We start from the raw sequence: 16,502 nt of genomic DNA on the forward strand, positions 1-16,502 counted from the left end.
TGACAGTTGGTGGAACGTCAATCCTCACAAGACCGCTTGGCTCTCCGTTCTCAACTTATTAAAACTGCACCGCTAGATTCTTTGTTCTCACAGAACACGATAAAAAAACTGGAGTGTGTTCAGCATCCATGCTATGTTTGTTAATGGTTGGGTTTGGAAGCATTTGAGTTCGGTGGATTAAAACATGGCTAAATGGAGCTCTAGAGGTGACCTTGCGGTGCTGATGAGTAAATTCATGCTGTGCCATTGTGTTAGTCTGATTGGTTAGAGCAGTGCTTTTCTTTCAGGACTCTGATTTCACACCAAATGTAGTAGTAGTAAAAATCTTAATGGTGCAGTTTTTGCTTTTTAACACTTCTGATATGAACCTTGGTTATCATGACTGCAGAGCTTATTATGATCTCTTTCTGAATCTTCTGTTTTCTACCCAGTAAACCTTCCTTTTGCAGTCTTTTTTTCTTAATTTAGAGTCATTCCTCTCTGAGTCCTTGAGTCAGAGGGTTGCAGTTTCTGAGTTTCTCATCCGGGATCTAATCTGCCCATACACACACCCACCTCACGTCAGCATCACGTCCTCTCACACACTAACACACATCCATAGCTCCACTGCTCCACTGACACACACTTCTCTGCGGGGCGGGTGTAGCGGTTACTGTGGAGACCGCTGGGCTGCGGCACTCGGCCTTCATCCTGTGAGCCGAGCCATTCAAGTGGAGGCTAAAAATAGAGCGCAGGATAACGGTTCTCGCAGCTTCATCTCTGCACACTGATTATGACCTGACGGATGCAAGGTCAGCCGCAGTCACTCTGTGAGCTGCTGGGTCTCCATTATGTCATTTCTGGCCTCTTTTGTAAAATCTACACTCCTTGTTTTATTTACTATCTCCATTTGTGCTTTATTATTATTGCGTGTAATCCTGTTAAGTGGTAACCAGTATAATCCTTCTATAGCATCCATATTCATATTTAATTCCCAAGGTCACATTTTAAAGATTAATAGGCTGGATTGGATGGCTGGATTAATTAGGGCTAATGTGTTAATAAATTATAAAGATATAGGTGTATTGGATTTTTCACATGAACGGCTGCGGTTGGAATGTTTGCTTTCTTGTGTTGTGCTCTTGAGCAGCCAAAATGCTATTCAAACTGCAGAAATGCTTTTCCTTTTGCATTAACTTGCATTTTCCCTCCTTAACGTATTGACACCTCAAATGTAATGTCACAGTCATAAGACAATTTTGGGCTGAAGCACTTTCTTTTAAAATTGGTAATGCTTACACATGTCTGTTTAAGCCCAGTGCAGCCATCACTTAGAGAGAATGTTCTGTCCTTTTATGTCCCACATCCCTTTTGTGAGGAGCGCTTATGCTTAAGGTGGGGTGCAGGTGTTTTTAAAGGCTCTGTAAAATAGCATTTCACACACCATGGCTTCTTTCCACAGTATCCTATCTGTGTGGCTCACACGCACATCTTGCTTCCCTTCGGAGGTGCCAGACATGGTCTGCAGCATGGAGCGTTTAATTACATCTATAGGGGTGTGAAGGCTCCCTAATTACACCTGCCTCACCCTCCTGGCTTTTAGAAGCGCAGAAACGTGACGTTACTCTCGCTGAATGCTTTAAGATCTACATTAAGAATTTAGAGAGAAAGGGACAGTGATTATGAAGGCATTTATTCCATTAATACATTTTTGCAAACCAGCGGCAGCTGCTGCTTGATTGTGTTTCTCGGCATGGATGTTTTTACGATGAGCACTAATGAATTGAGAAGCGGCTATGTGGTGTGTTTTTAAAGATGGCTATTAGCTGATTCTTTTCTGTGGTTTTTTGTCTATTATACCCCACTAAACTCCATCCCTCCTGCAGGCTCAACTTCAAGGACCCAGAGGCTGTTCGAGCGCTCACATGCACCCTGCTGAAAGAGGATTTTGGCCTAACCATCGAGATCCCCCTGGAACGGCTCATCCCCACTGTGCCGCTCCGCCTTAACTACATCCACTGGGTGGAGGACCTGATTGGGGGGCAGGGGAACCCACGGAGGGGCATCGACATCGGTAAGCCGGCTCACACTCACTGGTGTGATCCTGTTAAAGCCCTTTGCGTTCCCTCAGGCTGGTGGTACAGGGTTTGGTGGTGCATTTAGTTGGTTTATACAAAAAACTGTCCATGTTTACTGTTGGTATCTGTAGGGATGGGTCACAATTGTCTATGTGTGAGTGAGTGAAACTGTCATATATTCTAGATTCATTACATATAATGAATCTAGACGGTTTGCAGATTAAAACCAGAAAAGTTGTGTGTTTCTTTCATCTCCACTGGTGGTGATCACCCATACACTTTCAGCTGTTGCGTCAGAGTGTGTGGATAATATAGTTGTGGCTCTGTTGATCGGGTTGCAGACCGACGACCTTTGCCAGCTCTGGGATGAGATTAGCTGTTAGTGTCACACATATGATGCATAGCTCTAAATCTCTTGTCTTCAGATCTTATGAGGATCATCTTTTAGTTCTGCTAAATTTCAGTCCATTTTAAGGCTGCCTGGCTGCATAATGGATGACCAGAGCTGTCCTGCCTCAGTCTAACTGCATTATAGTCATACGTCACTCTGTCAAGCAATCGCTTGCACTTCATATTATCATACTAATACTTATTTAAGACTTTTAACATATGGTGGTAAAATTGTTTGATAGAACTGTTTTTTTTTTACTGCTCTGTATATTTTGTGGTGAAACTAACAAAAATATTGCATGAATCTTTTGAATAGCATACACATTTGTTTGTTTTTTATTTGAAATGTGAATAGTTCACTTCTGAAATATAGTTAATAGTTTTAATTTCACGTTTAAGTTCTCCTTTCCTAGAGGACAAATGTAGTTAAATATTATCATATAGCAATATATGATAATATTTAACCAACCCTAACCTAACTAAGGTGATCGGATATTCTGAGCTTAGTTTAGATACAAAATATGTGAAATTGATACAATAACACCATAAAGTATTCATGATTCTTTGAACCTAACTGTTGATCTGAAGTGTTGTCACTAGATAAAGCATGTGTTTAGTTAAAGACTTGGAAGCAGATCACCACTCTTCATTTGTATTTAAGCTCATAATGTGACAGGTTTTGGCTTTGTGCAGGTACTGGTGCCTCCTGTATTTACCCCTTGCTGGGAGCCACTATGAATGGCTGGTTCTTCCTCGCCACAGAAGTGGATGACATCTGCTTTAATTATGCAAAGAAGAACGTTGAGCAAAACCACCTGGCGGAGCTCATTAAAGGTAGGTGTGGTGTGTGTGTGTGTGTGTGTGTGTGTGTGTGTGTGTGTGTGTGTGTGTGATCCAAAGAGAGAGCTTGACAGTTTTATATGTGATTTAACCCACTGAACCACATAAATGTGTGTGTTGCAGTGGTGAAGGTACCCCAGAAGACTCTGCTGATGGATGCGCTCAAGGATGAGTCCATTGTCTATGATTTCTGCATGTGCAATCCACCTTTCTTTGCCAACCAGTTAGAAGCGAAGGTACCTTCAGCTCGGGTGTTTGACACTACACACAAGGGCTGTACAACCCCCAGGCTGTTTTCTAGCAGTATCTGTCTCTTTGTGTACATGACAATAGCTGTTATCAGTTCTTTCTTCCCTTCTTTTCTGTCCCCTCCATCAGGGGGTGAATTCGAGGAACTCCCGCAGACCTCCACCCAGCTCCGTCAACACTGGAGGGGTCACTGAGATCATGGCTGAGGGTGGGGAGCTGGAGTTTGTGAAAAGGATCATCCATGACAGTCTGCAACTAAAGAAGAGGCTTAGGTAACATGCATACATATATACACACACACACATTCTTGCATATGTGGTTTATGGGACTCTAAAGAAAATAAATATATAATACATGGAATATTTGTCAATTTTGTATATTATTCTCACACACAAATACATAAAAAAAAAAATATATATATATATATATATATATATATATATATATTTTATTTGACAGAATACATACAATAATATAACTCAGAGAATACATGAATGTAAATTTAAATATTTACATATAATATTTATTATATAATGTAAAGTATAAATTAAAATTGATTTAATGTTTAAAAAATGTCTTATCTATCGAATTTTTTTTTTTTTTTTTAAATTGATGTTTTTATCTAGTATTATAGTAGTAATTGAGAGAATGAGGAATAAAAATAAAAGAAATAAAAAATATATTTAAAAAATTACACTTTAGAAAAATTGTTCTAATTTTTACTATTCGGGATGATATCTGATATCAGAAAATTAGTATTAAAAGGCAAGCACTTGTGTTTATTTGCCTCTATATGAGGAATTTATTGTTGTATTCCTCATTTCTATGTCACTTTGGATAAAAATTTTGAACTATGAAACTTTTATCTGATAGCTATCGGTTGATGCCAAAACTCTCAAAATTGGCAAATAGTGACTGATATATCAGTCTGGCACTGATGTCAACACATGAAGGGAGTAAACCGCCGCCTGTGTCCAGATCTGAGGAGGAGGTGTTTTCTACTGACAGAGCCAGAGAGGGGAAGAGGCCATGCTGACAAAAGGGGCAGGGCAGATGGATTCTGGGATGGATCTGTCATACAGAGTTTGCGTAATTAATTGACAGGCAAAGTAAATAATTACCCGAGGCGGTATCCGGGCCGCCTGACGGGAGCAGCTGTGTGTGTGACTGGGGCAGACGGCGAGCCCCCCTGTGCCAGGACTGTCAGTGGAGCGCTGGAGTGAAGCGGGCAGAGAGGGGCGGCAGAGCACCCAACATTAGGCCTGATTAACCATGTCATGAGCTGAGCCCCAAGAGGAACGTGGTCGTTCCAGCTTCACTGTTTGGATGTAATATCAAATATAGTTCTAAACCTTTCAGTGTTTTTATGTGTCTTCTGCTTGTGTTGAGATTTGACTGGTGTCCGCAGGGGAAGCTGGGCACTCTTCCATCTCGCCGTGTTACCAGCTTCCTCTCTCATGGGCTCAGACTACGCGAGCAGACTGTCGTAAAAGCAGCGTGTGTGTGTGTGTGTGTGTGTGTGTGTGTGTGTGTGTGTGTGTGTGTGTGTACGCGTGCAGGTGCCCGTAGAACCAGCCAGGCATTCTGATTGGCCCTCTGAGATGCTACTTCCCCTCCAACCCCTCAGATCTGTAATTACTGCCAGTCTTCCTCCAGTCTCACTTACAAACTAAATACAACTCTGATTTTTCCTCATGCCAGACAATCTGTGCTATTGAAATCGTAATTGTTACTATTTCCTCCTCGGGGTCTGATAACTAAAGAGAATGAATAAACACCCCCTTTCCAAGGCCTGATAGATGCTGAGTACACAGCCTCCCTCCACTACACTTCGGAGAGCATGTGTGGATATTAGGGCTCTTTAATATTTAATTCCACAAAATGAACCGATTGTCAGGCCCCTTAGGCTCCATATGCAGTAATGTGTGTTCATCTACACTCCCTTGTTCTTGTGGTAGATTGTCCTTTGATAACCCCAAGCCACCGCCCAACAAATATCAGCTACAGCAGGGTCTATACATGACTCTGTTAGTTGTTAAAGCCAGCATGGAGTTGGTCTGTGTCTAATTGTGCACGACTGATTTGGTTATTTTCTAAAGATAAAATGGCTCTCGTTAAGTGCTTTGCTGCTGAATCTATTTGACTTTACAATGATGTCAGGACAAACTTGATTTAATGGCCATATGATTTATTACGTTGCCCAAAAATGTTAACATTTTTAAATCACCACTTCACATTCACTTCATCATTTTAAATTTCTTTGCAGTGTATTTTTGCAAATATTCAAATTAGTCTCAAATATAATGATTGTAAAAAAAAAAGCATAATATTTTAAAAATAATACTGTTTATGAATAAAATTAATATAATCATAAAAGCAAATATTAAAAGGCAAAATAATGTTTACAAATATTTGCTGTATGATTTATACACTAAATTAAATGAAATATTAAATTCATATTTACTTTATTGAATTAATATTTAAATAGCTATTTAGGCATTTTAGTTTGATACGGTTAGATAATGCAGTCATTAATATTTTTTTCTTTTAAATAGATCAAATAAGCAGTAATACAAAGGTTAATAATACATAAATATAATCACATGTCCTGTGATGTAATATATGTATATAGTGGCAGGAAATGGTGATGAATAAAAAGTTATGGCATTAATAGCAAATGATGGACTTCAGGAAGGAATACATCAGGAAGCTCTTGAAAGTGAAAATGACCTTTAAGCCCCACGTTTTGCTCACAAATCCTAGTTAAAAATGGGTGCTGTCTGTCCTCCATAATGAACCTCCATGTCCCAATAGGTTGATAAAATCAAGTCTTTCCCTACATTTATTCACTGAGTATACGGTTTGACTCATAAATGTCGTATTATAGAGATAAAATGGGTTGTGAACATGCTTCATGCTGACCTTTAAGATATTCCTCAGTGATTAAAAGCAAGATTCTGTCAATTAAGAAACCAAAAGAACTTGAAAATGAAGAGTTGAGCACCAATCACTTATGCATAAACCGTGTTATCCTCCCTCTCTCCGTGGGAACTGGCAGATGAAGCCTCATCTTTTTTTATAATGGTGGATATTCATTGATTTTTGTCTCATGCACAGCTTCAAAGCTCCCTGTCGAGGTGGGGTTTTTAATTAAACATCGCGCCTCATCTTATAAATATAAAGTGTAGCCCAACTGACCGTTCCCACAGAGCGAACCCACATTCAACCCACGGCTCTGCATCCTGCAGCTTATTTGATGTGCTCCCATGGATCAGGTGTCCAGGCTGGTGGTTTCACAAGCCCTTTTTTCTGTTTACAGGTGGTACAGTTGCATGCTGGGAAAGAAGTGTAGCCTGGCACCTTTGAAAGATGAGCTTCGGAAACAAGGGGTGAGTTGAGCTTGGACCACTGCATGTGTGTTTGTTTTTTGCCTCTCAGATCTTTACAGATAAATGAGTGGGCGTTTCCCCAAGACTTCAGGTTAATTCATCTTGATGAGTTTCACTAGCGTGGCCTAAAAACGTACCATGACAGGGAGCGCTAATGGAGCAGATTTCATTAGTTAATTAGGCATCATTAGCTCCTGCGTCTGTGTCTGTACAGTCAGAACGCTGTGATATCTGTGAATGAAAGGCATTCTCCCTGCTCACAGGTTATTAGTCTGGTGTCAGTCAGTCTGCTTTGATTCATCTGAAGGTGTCAGAGTCCCGTCACCCTTCATTAGTGTCATTGTTCTCCTGGTCAGCGTCCAGCAGTTCCTCCTCTCGCCACTGTGGCTCTAATTAATATGCTAATGAGGTTCTTTCTCTCGTTCTTGTTGCCCTCTCACTTTCCTCTCTCTTTTTTTCCATGCTTTTATCTGTTGTTTGAATGCCCTCTGCCTGGAAAGGTCAAACCCGAGTGGTGTTTTTTTTTTTTACTGAAGAGCAGTGGGATTTGATTTCACCCTATAGTTCACTCCTAACATCCAAATGTCTGTGTTGAGAAACACTCCCCACTGTGTGAATTATACATTGAAGAGTTTCTTTTTGTGTGTGTGTGTGTATATGTATATATGTGTATATATGTATATTCATGTGGCAAATTTGAATGACATTGAAATGGGTTTTTAAAGATTTGTCTGTATTTGTGTCCAAGCAGTCCATGTGGACGATTGGATTTTTGTGAGCATTAAAGCGAGCATTAAATGATGGCAAAGGTAGTCTAAATATAAAAATAGTTGAAATGATTATGAACAACTAAACATCCAATATCCATTATCCTGAAAAAATAAAAGAATCTGTAACATCAACAGATAAATGATACGATACCGAAATACTATGTAACTCTAATTATAAAAAGCAATGGTAGACATAAGTCATGGTAGTATATGTTGTACTGAATTATACCTGTTGTAAATAAACTATGCTAATAAAAATTAATTGCTAACAAAGATTTATTTTTTTTATTTTGCTAAGTAATAAAGTAATGCAGTAATGCATTAAGAAATGCAGATTTGGGAGAGAAATGTGCTTCATTGTCATAAATATGTCAGAATGCAGTCCTAAAAATTATCCTTTCTTTATTCAAAATATGATTTTCTGTAAAATATGATCTTTAATATAACCTAGGGCTGGGCGATATGGAGCAAAAAATATATATCGATATATTTTGCTATATCTCGATATGCGATATATATCTCTATCTTTACAGGAAAAATAACCCCCCTAAAACTACTGCAAAAACAAATATGCCAAATATTAGATGTTTAGGGCCCTATGAAACGTTTTATTTTTTTCTTTACCATATGCTTTATTGTTACCTAATTCTGTGTTTTAGCATGTGTAATTATTTAAATGCATAAAAATACTTAATTAGTTTAAAAAAATCTTAAAATAGCCTTATGTGAAATTTTTTCCCTTCAGAAATTCTGTGTATTTACATTTTTCTGGTTGTCAAATGAAGGCATAAAACATTTATTTAATTTATCTTTTAATTATTTAAAATTAAGCAAACTTTATTTTTTGGTAAACAAAGGGGATTTACTATTAAAAATAAAACATGGAAGAAATGTTGTGTGATTATTCATTTCATTTTAATAATAGTAGTAGTGGGCTATGTACATTCTGCTGAACAATAGTAAAATATTTCTGCCAAATACTTTTATTTTGACGGGTTTACCTTTACAGTTCTGTGTATGTGATACTACAGTCTATGATGTGATATGAGCTAGTTTTACTCAAATCAAATGGTCAGATGCTCATGAAGTGACTCTCGGTTCAGTTCTGGAGATGTTCCTCATGTGTTCACATCTTTATCAGTGATAGGAAAGACGCTGAAATCAGCGCGAACATCATGCGCTTCCGTGTGTTTAATGAATGAAGATGCGCTTCTGCGCCATTTGTTAACACAGACACGCAGAACATGCAGGATTCATATTTAAATAGACTTTTCCGGGTAAATATTTGCAGATATTAGTCTATATCGCGATTTGATTTAAGTGCATGACCTACTTTTGATAATTCATTCAAAATTTAACCAATTCCGTGACATTCCGTGTGAAACTGTAAATACCGTTTTTATGACTGGATTCCGTCAGCGTTTTCTGCATCGCGGAAATCATTGGGCCCTACGTTAGACATCTGCCTTCTGTTCGTCCTACGCCTTAAAACCAAAGTATCTCCATATAATGGAGCCAGTTGTCCTTTTGTTTTCAGACTTTGTTTTTTAGACTAGTTCTATACACGCAAAGGGAGTGGGGGCAAAAGCAAGGAGGCGGGGGCGAGCACAGCACAGAGAAGGCAAAGAAGCAAAGTGGCAGAATCAGAATTAAATATAAACAACATATCGATATATACGATATATCAAAATCCATATCGTGTTTAAAAAATATCTCGATATATTTTAAATATCGAGATATCGCCCACCCCTAATATAACCCAGACCTCTCTTGATGGTTTCTGTAAGATTCACAGGCTGTTTTATGTTTTAATCACCACTAATGAGATTCTCTTCATCTTTTGTCCTTTCACAGGTGCTCAAAGTAACGCACACAGAGTTCTGTCAAGGTCGGACCATGCGCTGGGCCCTGGCTTGGAGTTTCTATGATGACGTTCCTGTGCCTGTAAGCTCTGAGCACTTCCTGCATTACTTTATAGACCGTAGAGAGTGTTTGCCTCCGTTTAGAGTCAGCTCGTCCTCACATAACCCATGCACCCAGTCTGTCTGATGCATTTGTGTTTGGGAAAGCAACACCTGCTGAATATTGACTGCACTCGGCCGTCTTTTTAATAATGCATCTTAAGCCCATTCCATCAGATACACTTGACCTGCTTCCTAAGGCACAGCACAGCTCCTTCTTAGCAACAGTTGCCCAGACAGGGTGACGGTGTCATATAGTCACGCATTTCAGAAGGGCTATAAAAGGGGAAAAGAGGTGGAGGGAATGGAGAAAGGGTCGCAGGATGATTTGTTATGGTCTTTCAGGAGAATTCCCCAAGTCCCAGATGCCTTTTTCCTCACAATCACTTGACTAGAAAGATTGGCCTACATATCTGTCTGCGAGCCGCTCTACCCTCAGCCAGCATACAGACACATCTAGATCTGGATGGCACCCGCATTCTTCTGTGCTTCTCTCCCATTTCAGTTTTTCCTCTTCCTGTGTCCATTCTTCTTCTCCGAAGCCAGCTGAACCTCATTAGCAGAGCGCACAGAAGCCAGATCAATCTCTTTGACAGTCAGGTCTTCAATCCAGACGTGAAATGTATTGCACGAGAGGTAGGGGGTACAGCGAAGACTCTGACAAAAAAGGTAGGGTTTGAAAAGGACCCCGCAGTGCTGAAAGCGTGCCCGGGATCTGAAGCTGTTGAAGCAGTGGATTTATAGTGGGGGGTCTGGATCTGAGGGGTCAGAGGTCACCAGGCAGGAAGCAGCACTAAAGCAGGACCCCATTAGGCCGGTTGTCAGCATCCGTGGATCACTGTGGAAATCATCTGCTTGTGTTCAATAATTGAATAATGACCTTTCAGCTCAGTCTCGGCACGTTTAAAATCTCAAGGCCTATGGTTTTATTTATCTTTTTCATTTTTAAGAGCGAAGCCACTCCAGACACATCAAGAGGCTCGGTGTTGAGAGAGGAAGCTGTTTTATGCAGGATCTACTCAACCTGCTTGGAGCATATGTGTGGTGGATGAATAATGGACTGAGTGGAGGGGGTTATAATTCATGGTGAAGAGGGGATAAAAGCAGTGCATCGCTCTTATTAAGACTGATTGAAATTCATTAAGAGGGAGCGTGTGGATCGATGCACGTATCTGTCTGTTTTCATCCATTATGTGCTCTTCAAATGAGTAGAGATGCACCGAGCCACGTTTTTCCAATTTTTGACAATATGCTTCGTAAATCTGAGACGAAACACTGTAGTTGATGCTAGTCTGGTCATATTTAGATTCATAGCAGTATTAGTCATTACAGAGAATTACTGTGGACACAGTGTTCTTTAATATTCATGTGAATTTTTGGTCTGCTTTTGTTCATAGATTTTGCTTACTGGGATGAGATTTTGTCATGCTTAGTAGAGTTTGACAGCTTAAAGTCAGAAAACGGCGCCTCCTTGTGTTGAAGGATACTGGACTGCATGGGGAACCGCCTTAATGTCAAATCTTACAATCTGCCATGAAAGGACAAAAGAGAGAGAGTCTGTTTGTTTGTTTTTCACCATCCAGTATGATATTATTATTATTAAATATAATTATTATTATCATATGTAATAATCATTAACATGATTAATAATAAATGAGTATTATTATTATTATTATTATTGTTACAGCTTTGTATTTAGGTTAAATTTATTTTCAGAATTTTAATAGAATTTATCAAAGAAATATATTACTAGTGCAATATGTTTGTACTGTTAAAGTATTTAATAACAACAATCATCATTTTAATATTAGTATTAATAATAATATATTGGATTTAGTATTATATTATGGTATTTATATGTTCTAAATATAATAATAATTAAATCAAATAAAAATAAAGCTATTTTGTTGCCAACAGATTTATAAATCATTCTTAAGATTTAGCTTGTTTAGTGCTGTCAGAAGCTAAATACAAATGAGATAAATGTATATGAAAAAGTAGCAATTCTTTACTTTAGATTTATGCAATTCTTGTCATACCTCAGATTGAAAAATGCAAATTAACATGTAAATATGAAAAAGCCATTCCTATTAAACTATAGAACAATAAACCCAATTAGGGTTTATTATTTTGATTTTGTTGCTTGTGTGTTGGATCCTATCCTAGTTTAGTTTTTTTTTTTTTTTTTTATAAGAAATGAGCTTTAATAATGTCAAATTGATGCATTAAACACATTATTACATATTTAATATATCAGTTATCTTTGACCAGTCTTTTCTACCAAAGTGATTTAATACACTGCTTGTGCCCTCTGACAAAGACCGTGACCCTGTGTGAAACCTCATTTAACCGTTGTCTGCTGAGACGTGACAAATTTGACAAACGGCAGAACCAGCAACTTCAGCACATTGAGTTATTCAGAAACTATAACTAGCTGACTGTCCCTAAATCCAGTTTACTTAATGCAGTTACCCTTATACGAGGAAGACGGTTAAGCTGTATGGTCTAGTCTGTGTTAAATGTGTTGCTTATTCCAACAGGACAGAAACAAAGATCCTGTGATGGATGCCAGATTAACTGTGCACTTTATCTTCTATTTCGATGAATGGTCACCAAAGACCACAGCAGCCCACACCGATGGAGCAGATGATGGGTGTGGTGTGTTTTTCGGCACTGAGGGGGTCGGTCTGTTGGCTTGTGATGAGTCACGTTTATCTGCTCTAACAACAGATGCTCTGTTACTGAAGCAGTGTGTGAGAACCCACTATGATGAGAGCTGGAGAAGTCAAAATATGACCGCTGTGTCTCAGTAGGACATGATTCAGTTTACATTGCATCAGAAATTACTCTGCATACAAGATAACTCGTGCTACACTGAGCTGTTCAGGTCCTCAGACTCATTTGTTTCTATGGCAGCGCACATAATGTCAAAATGAATCCTTGGGCAGATTTGTTGTTGACGCTTATTCACTGCAATCATTCATGAATATATTGCTATGGAAATTGGTAACACTCTTATTAAAATGGCATATGAAACAGAAATATTTATAGAGACTGGAGCCCAGCTATCTTTAATGTGAAGGCCTGCATTTCATTTTACATTTTGTAATATTTTCAACTTAAATTATGAGGAAGAACCATATAAAACAGTGTTATTTTAGTAGCATTTATACATTATTAATGGTTAACTTTTTTTAATAAGCAACATTTTTGTAATTTTGTGCCTTTGTCTTTTTTTAGCTTTAGTTTATCATTTTAGTAAATCAGACTCAATTGATTTTTTTTAGTTAGTTGCAAATTTTTGTTTTCAAAGTTGAAGTTTTGCATTTTAATTTTACATTTGAATTCATAAGCATGAGTCCCACAAGGGTTTCATTGAACCCATTGAAGGCCAAGGTGATCATTGTGTTTTGCTGCCCTCTATTGACCACCTTTGCTAAAACATTAAGAACTACTGAGATCAGTGATTTAAATTGATCTCCTTGTTCTGTAACAAACGTCTTTTCTTGTAAGAAAACTGTATTTCTATGTAAGCTGACATGTAAACACTCTAAAGTTAACTAACAAAAACGAATTTCCTTCTAAATCTCTCTCAGTCTCCCCCCTGTAAGAAGCGTAAGCTGGAGAAAGCCCGTAAGCCCCTCACCTTCACTGTCCTGAAGCCCACCCTGGCAGAGCTCCAGACACAGGCGCCCAGCATCGGCTGCACCGACCCCAGCCCCACAGAGAGTGTGTCTGCCTGGCTGGAGAAGATCCTCACAGACCTGAAGGTAAAGGGATAGGATTTATTTTCAGACATCAGTGTGTTTCCATTTATTTTATAAGGGATAAGTGGTATGTTCAGTACAAAAAAAATGCACTGTTTGTCATATACCTTTTGAAAGAGGCTCCAAATAATGTACGTTTTTAAAGATAGGTGTGCTGTGACTTTTATAGACCATCTACGATTTTGGCACAGTGAGTGAAGAAGCATGCAAAACACCCATAGACTTAGCATTGTGTCCAGCTTTGACGGCTCATAGCTCCGAGTAAGAATTTCATAGAAACATGTGGGTCACCACACTTGAAAAAGCTTGCAAGCTGTGTGAGACCATACCTCGCAGTGGGGTAGAAGTTGTACCTCTGGGGCACAAGAGCCCCCCAAAATTGCACCATAGACATACTATGGTGAAGGAAATGTGTGCACTGTTTTCCCACTATAGGAATTTAGCATTGAACATAACTCTTGATCACAGTGTCACAGAGACATGGCAGGGGCTCATTGCACTCCACCAAACAATCAGTTCTGCAGGATCAGCGTGAAGCTTTTAAGCCACTCCCTAACAACTAAAAAGAGTACCCTAGCAACCATTTGGCACGACCTACATCTCTGGATGAGAATATCGTATAGACATGTGGTTTGGCTCTTTTGACTAATGCTAACAACTACATGTGAATAATTAGCTAAGTGCTAAAACATGTTAAATGATATATTTTTTTTTATGCGGAAAAAAAGGACCCAACTAATTGCCCTGTACCGAGTTTTGACATGGCAAGCACCACTCACATTTTCTTCAGAAAATTTACACATCTAGTTGTTGTTGTTATTATACTTTAATATAATATTACCATTATTGATAATAACAACCGTAATGGTTTCTATCATTATTTTAAGATATGCTTATTATTAATATTATTATTTGTATTATTAATAAATAAATTAACAAAAAAAGAAATATTGCTGTTATTATTAGTTGTGTTGTTGTTATTGTTATTATCTGTTCCGCAGCGACTTGCTGTAGGCTTGATGTGGCCAATGGCTGATACAAATGTTATAGAAACTTTAAACTTCTCATCTTCAGGTGCTTCATAAGCGGGTTCCTTGTGGAGAGGCGGAGCTCAGCCTCTTCCTGACAGCAGTGGAGAACACCTGGATCCATGTGCGGCAGAAGAGACGAGAACAGGGACGACATCTCCGAGAGCTCCCTAGAGCACAACCCACCTCCACCTGCAGCACGGATGCCTCCGCTCCATCTGTCCCTGACACAGACGCTCCAACACCGGCACCAGAGGAACCCACAGCAGAGGGCAGCAATGCCAAAGAGAGGAACGAGCGGCGAGAACCAGAGAAAGGTGCTGACGTAAAAATGGAGTCCCCCACCGAACCAAAGCAGGCGGCCGCTGGCAGTCCTCAAAACCCAGAGACGGGACAGCACTTTCTCTTCAAGTGCCTGGTGAACGTGAAGCAGGAAGAGAACGATGTGGTGGTGGAGATGCATTGGGTGGAAGGGCAGAATAAAGATCTAATGAACCAGCTCTGCACTTGTTTGAAGAACTCTCTCTTTCGACAGGCAGCCAAACCTACCTAACAGCACACGGGCTTCATTCAGCTTTCCTCCCCACACACTCTCCACAGTGCTGTGAAACATACAACTGGTAAAGCTGCACATTAAACACAGATGTTTTATTAGCCACTGATCGATGTTGTGATCAGAATTTTTATTAAGTTTGTAATAAACTATTTTAAATAATCTTTGTTGTTAGTTTTTTTTTGTCACTTTGGTTAAATGCACACTAATAAATCAATTTGGTCATACTTGATTTTAAGGTCCGATTCTCGATATTAACAAACCAATAACTATTACTTTTGTCTGGTAGTTGTTTAATTTATGTATTGGGTAGGATTAGGGATGTAGAATAAGGTCATGCAGAATACGTGCTTAATAATTATTAATAAATAGCCAATATGTTAATAATAGGCATGCTAATAAATAACAAAGTAAAAAAATAGTAGATTTATTGATAGTATAGATTAATAGTAGATTAATTGTAGATTTGAATGCTTGCCAATTATATATTATAATATTATCATGATTTTCTTAAGGTTGTAATGAACAGACAGATCTGTTGAATTATTGAAAATGAAGGGCATGGATTTGGTCTAAACATCTGTCACTGATTATGACTCAATTCTGTTTTTTCATCAGAAGTTGTTTGATATTTTGATAAGACATTTTGAGGTCCAAAATTTTGCTAAAAATGAAACCTACACAGATGAATTGATCACAGTGAGATCTGTAATCTGCATTTTTTTTTTTTTTTTTTTTTTTTTTGTAGGCCTATGCTTTCATTTTATGATCAACTTTTTAGATTTTTTTTTTTTACTTTAATTTTCTACAGAACAACGTGCTTTGATTAAAAAAAATGCATTTCTCTTAAGTTTTATTAAAATTTGAATCAAATATAAAAATGATTACAAATAGTTTGGGCTTTCTTTAAAGCTTTGCCATTGAATTTTTTTGTATTAAACTATTTGAACAATTTGTCCTGATTTTAGCTAACCAAAACCCAGTTTGATTTAAGGGCAATAGCTTTCTGCATTTATAGATGTTGGACAAAGGTTGTCCTCATATATTTCTTAGACATAAAATGTTTGGAAAGCCAAATAACTCTATAATAGGTTGTGTTCCTTTGCATTTCCTGTGTCTGGAATGCCTTTTTGGTCGTTTCACAGGAAGTCTGAGTTAGTATAAACGTCCTGAGAGGAGCATGCCTTCATAACAGGAAGCAGCGACCGCTGCAGCAGTCACTGAGAGGACCACGAGCAGATAACGTGCACTAGGAGTCACGTGAAGCTTTCCAGGGTAAACAAGCTCTTACTCTAATTGCCCCAGGAGCCGCTGAACCAGGAGCATATTCACCGTTTCCATGCATGTGAGAGTCATATGAAATTCTAAGGGTAGAGGTTTATGAGTGTATTTGCTTACCCTTTGCTTTGACCTTCTCAAGTGATTAAAAGGAAATGAAGAATGACTTGACGTGCACAGCAGTCAACCACAAAATCAACAGGATTTTAGTTCTCATGTG

The 16,502-nt window shown here is 38.5% G+C and overlaps 1 protein-coding gene across 2 annotated transcripts in view; it reads left to right on the forward strand.

Moving 5' to 3' along the window:
* The window catches only part of mettl16 (methyltransferase 16, N6-methyladenosine), a 32,275-nt gene extending 17,109 nt beyond the window's left edge, over positions 1–15,166 (forward strand). For both annotated transcript variants that reach the window (XM_026282214.1, XM_026282215.1), the window contains exons 3-10: positions 1,866–2,053; positions 3,141–3,281; positions 3,411–3,523; positions 3,666–3,808; positions 6,856–6,925; positions 9,550–9,639; positions 13,253–13,426; positions 14,498–15,166. In XM_026282214.1, the coding sequence (XP_026137999.1) occupies positions 1,866–2,053; positions 3,141–3,281; positions 3,411–3,523; positions 3,666–3,808; positions 6,856–6,925; positions 9,550–9,639; positions 13,253–13,426; positions 14,498–15,004 (1,426 nt within the window). In that variant the 3' untranslated portion in view covers positions 15,005–15,166. The remainder of the gene's footprint in view (positions 1–1,865; positions 2,054–3,140; positions 3,282–3,410; positions 3,524–3,665; positions 3,809–6,855; positions 6,926–9,549; positions 9,640–13,252; positions 13,427–14,497) is intronic.
* The last annotated feature ends 1,336 nt before the right edge of the window (positions 15,167–16,502 follow it).

The sequence above is a fragment of the Carassius auratus genome, chromosome 15, assembly GCF_003368295.1.
Source record: "Carassius auratus strain Wakin chromosome 15, ASM336829v1, whole genome shotgun sequence".
In the NCBI taxonomy this organism is placed as follows: Eukaryota; Metazoa; Chordata; class Actinopteri; order Cypriniformes; family Cyprinidae; genus Carassius; species Carassius auratus.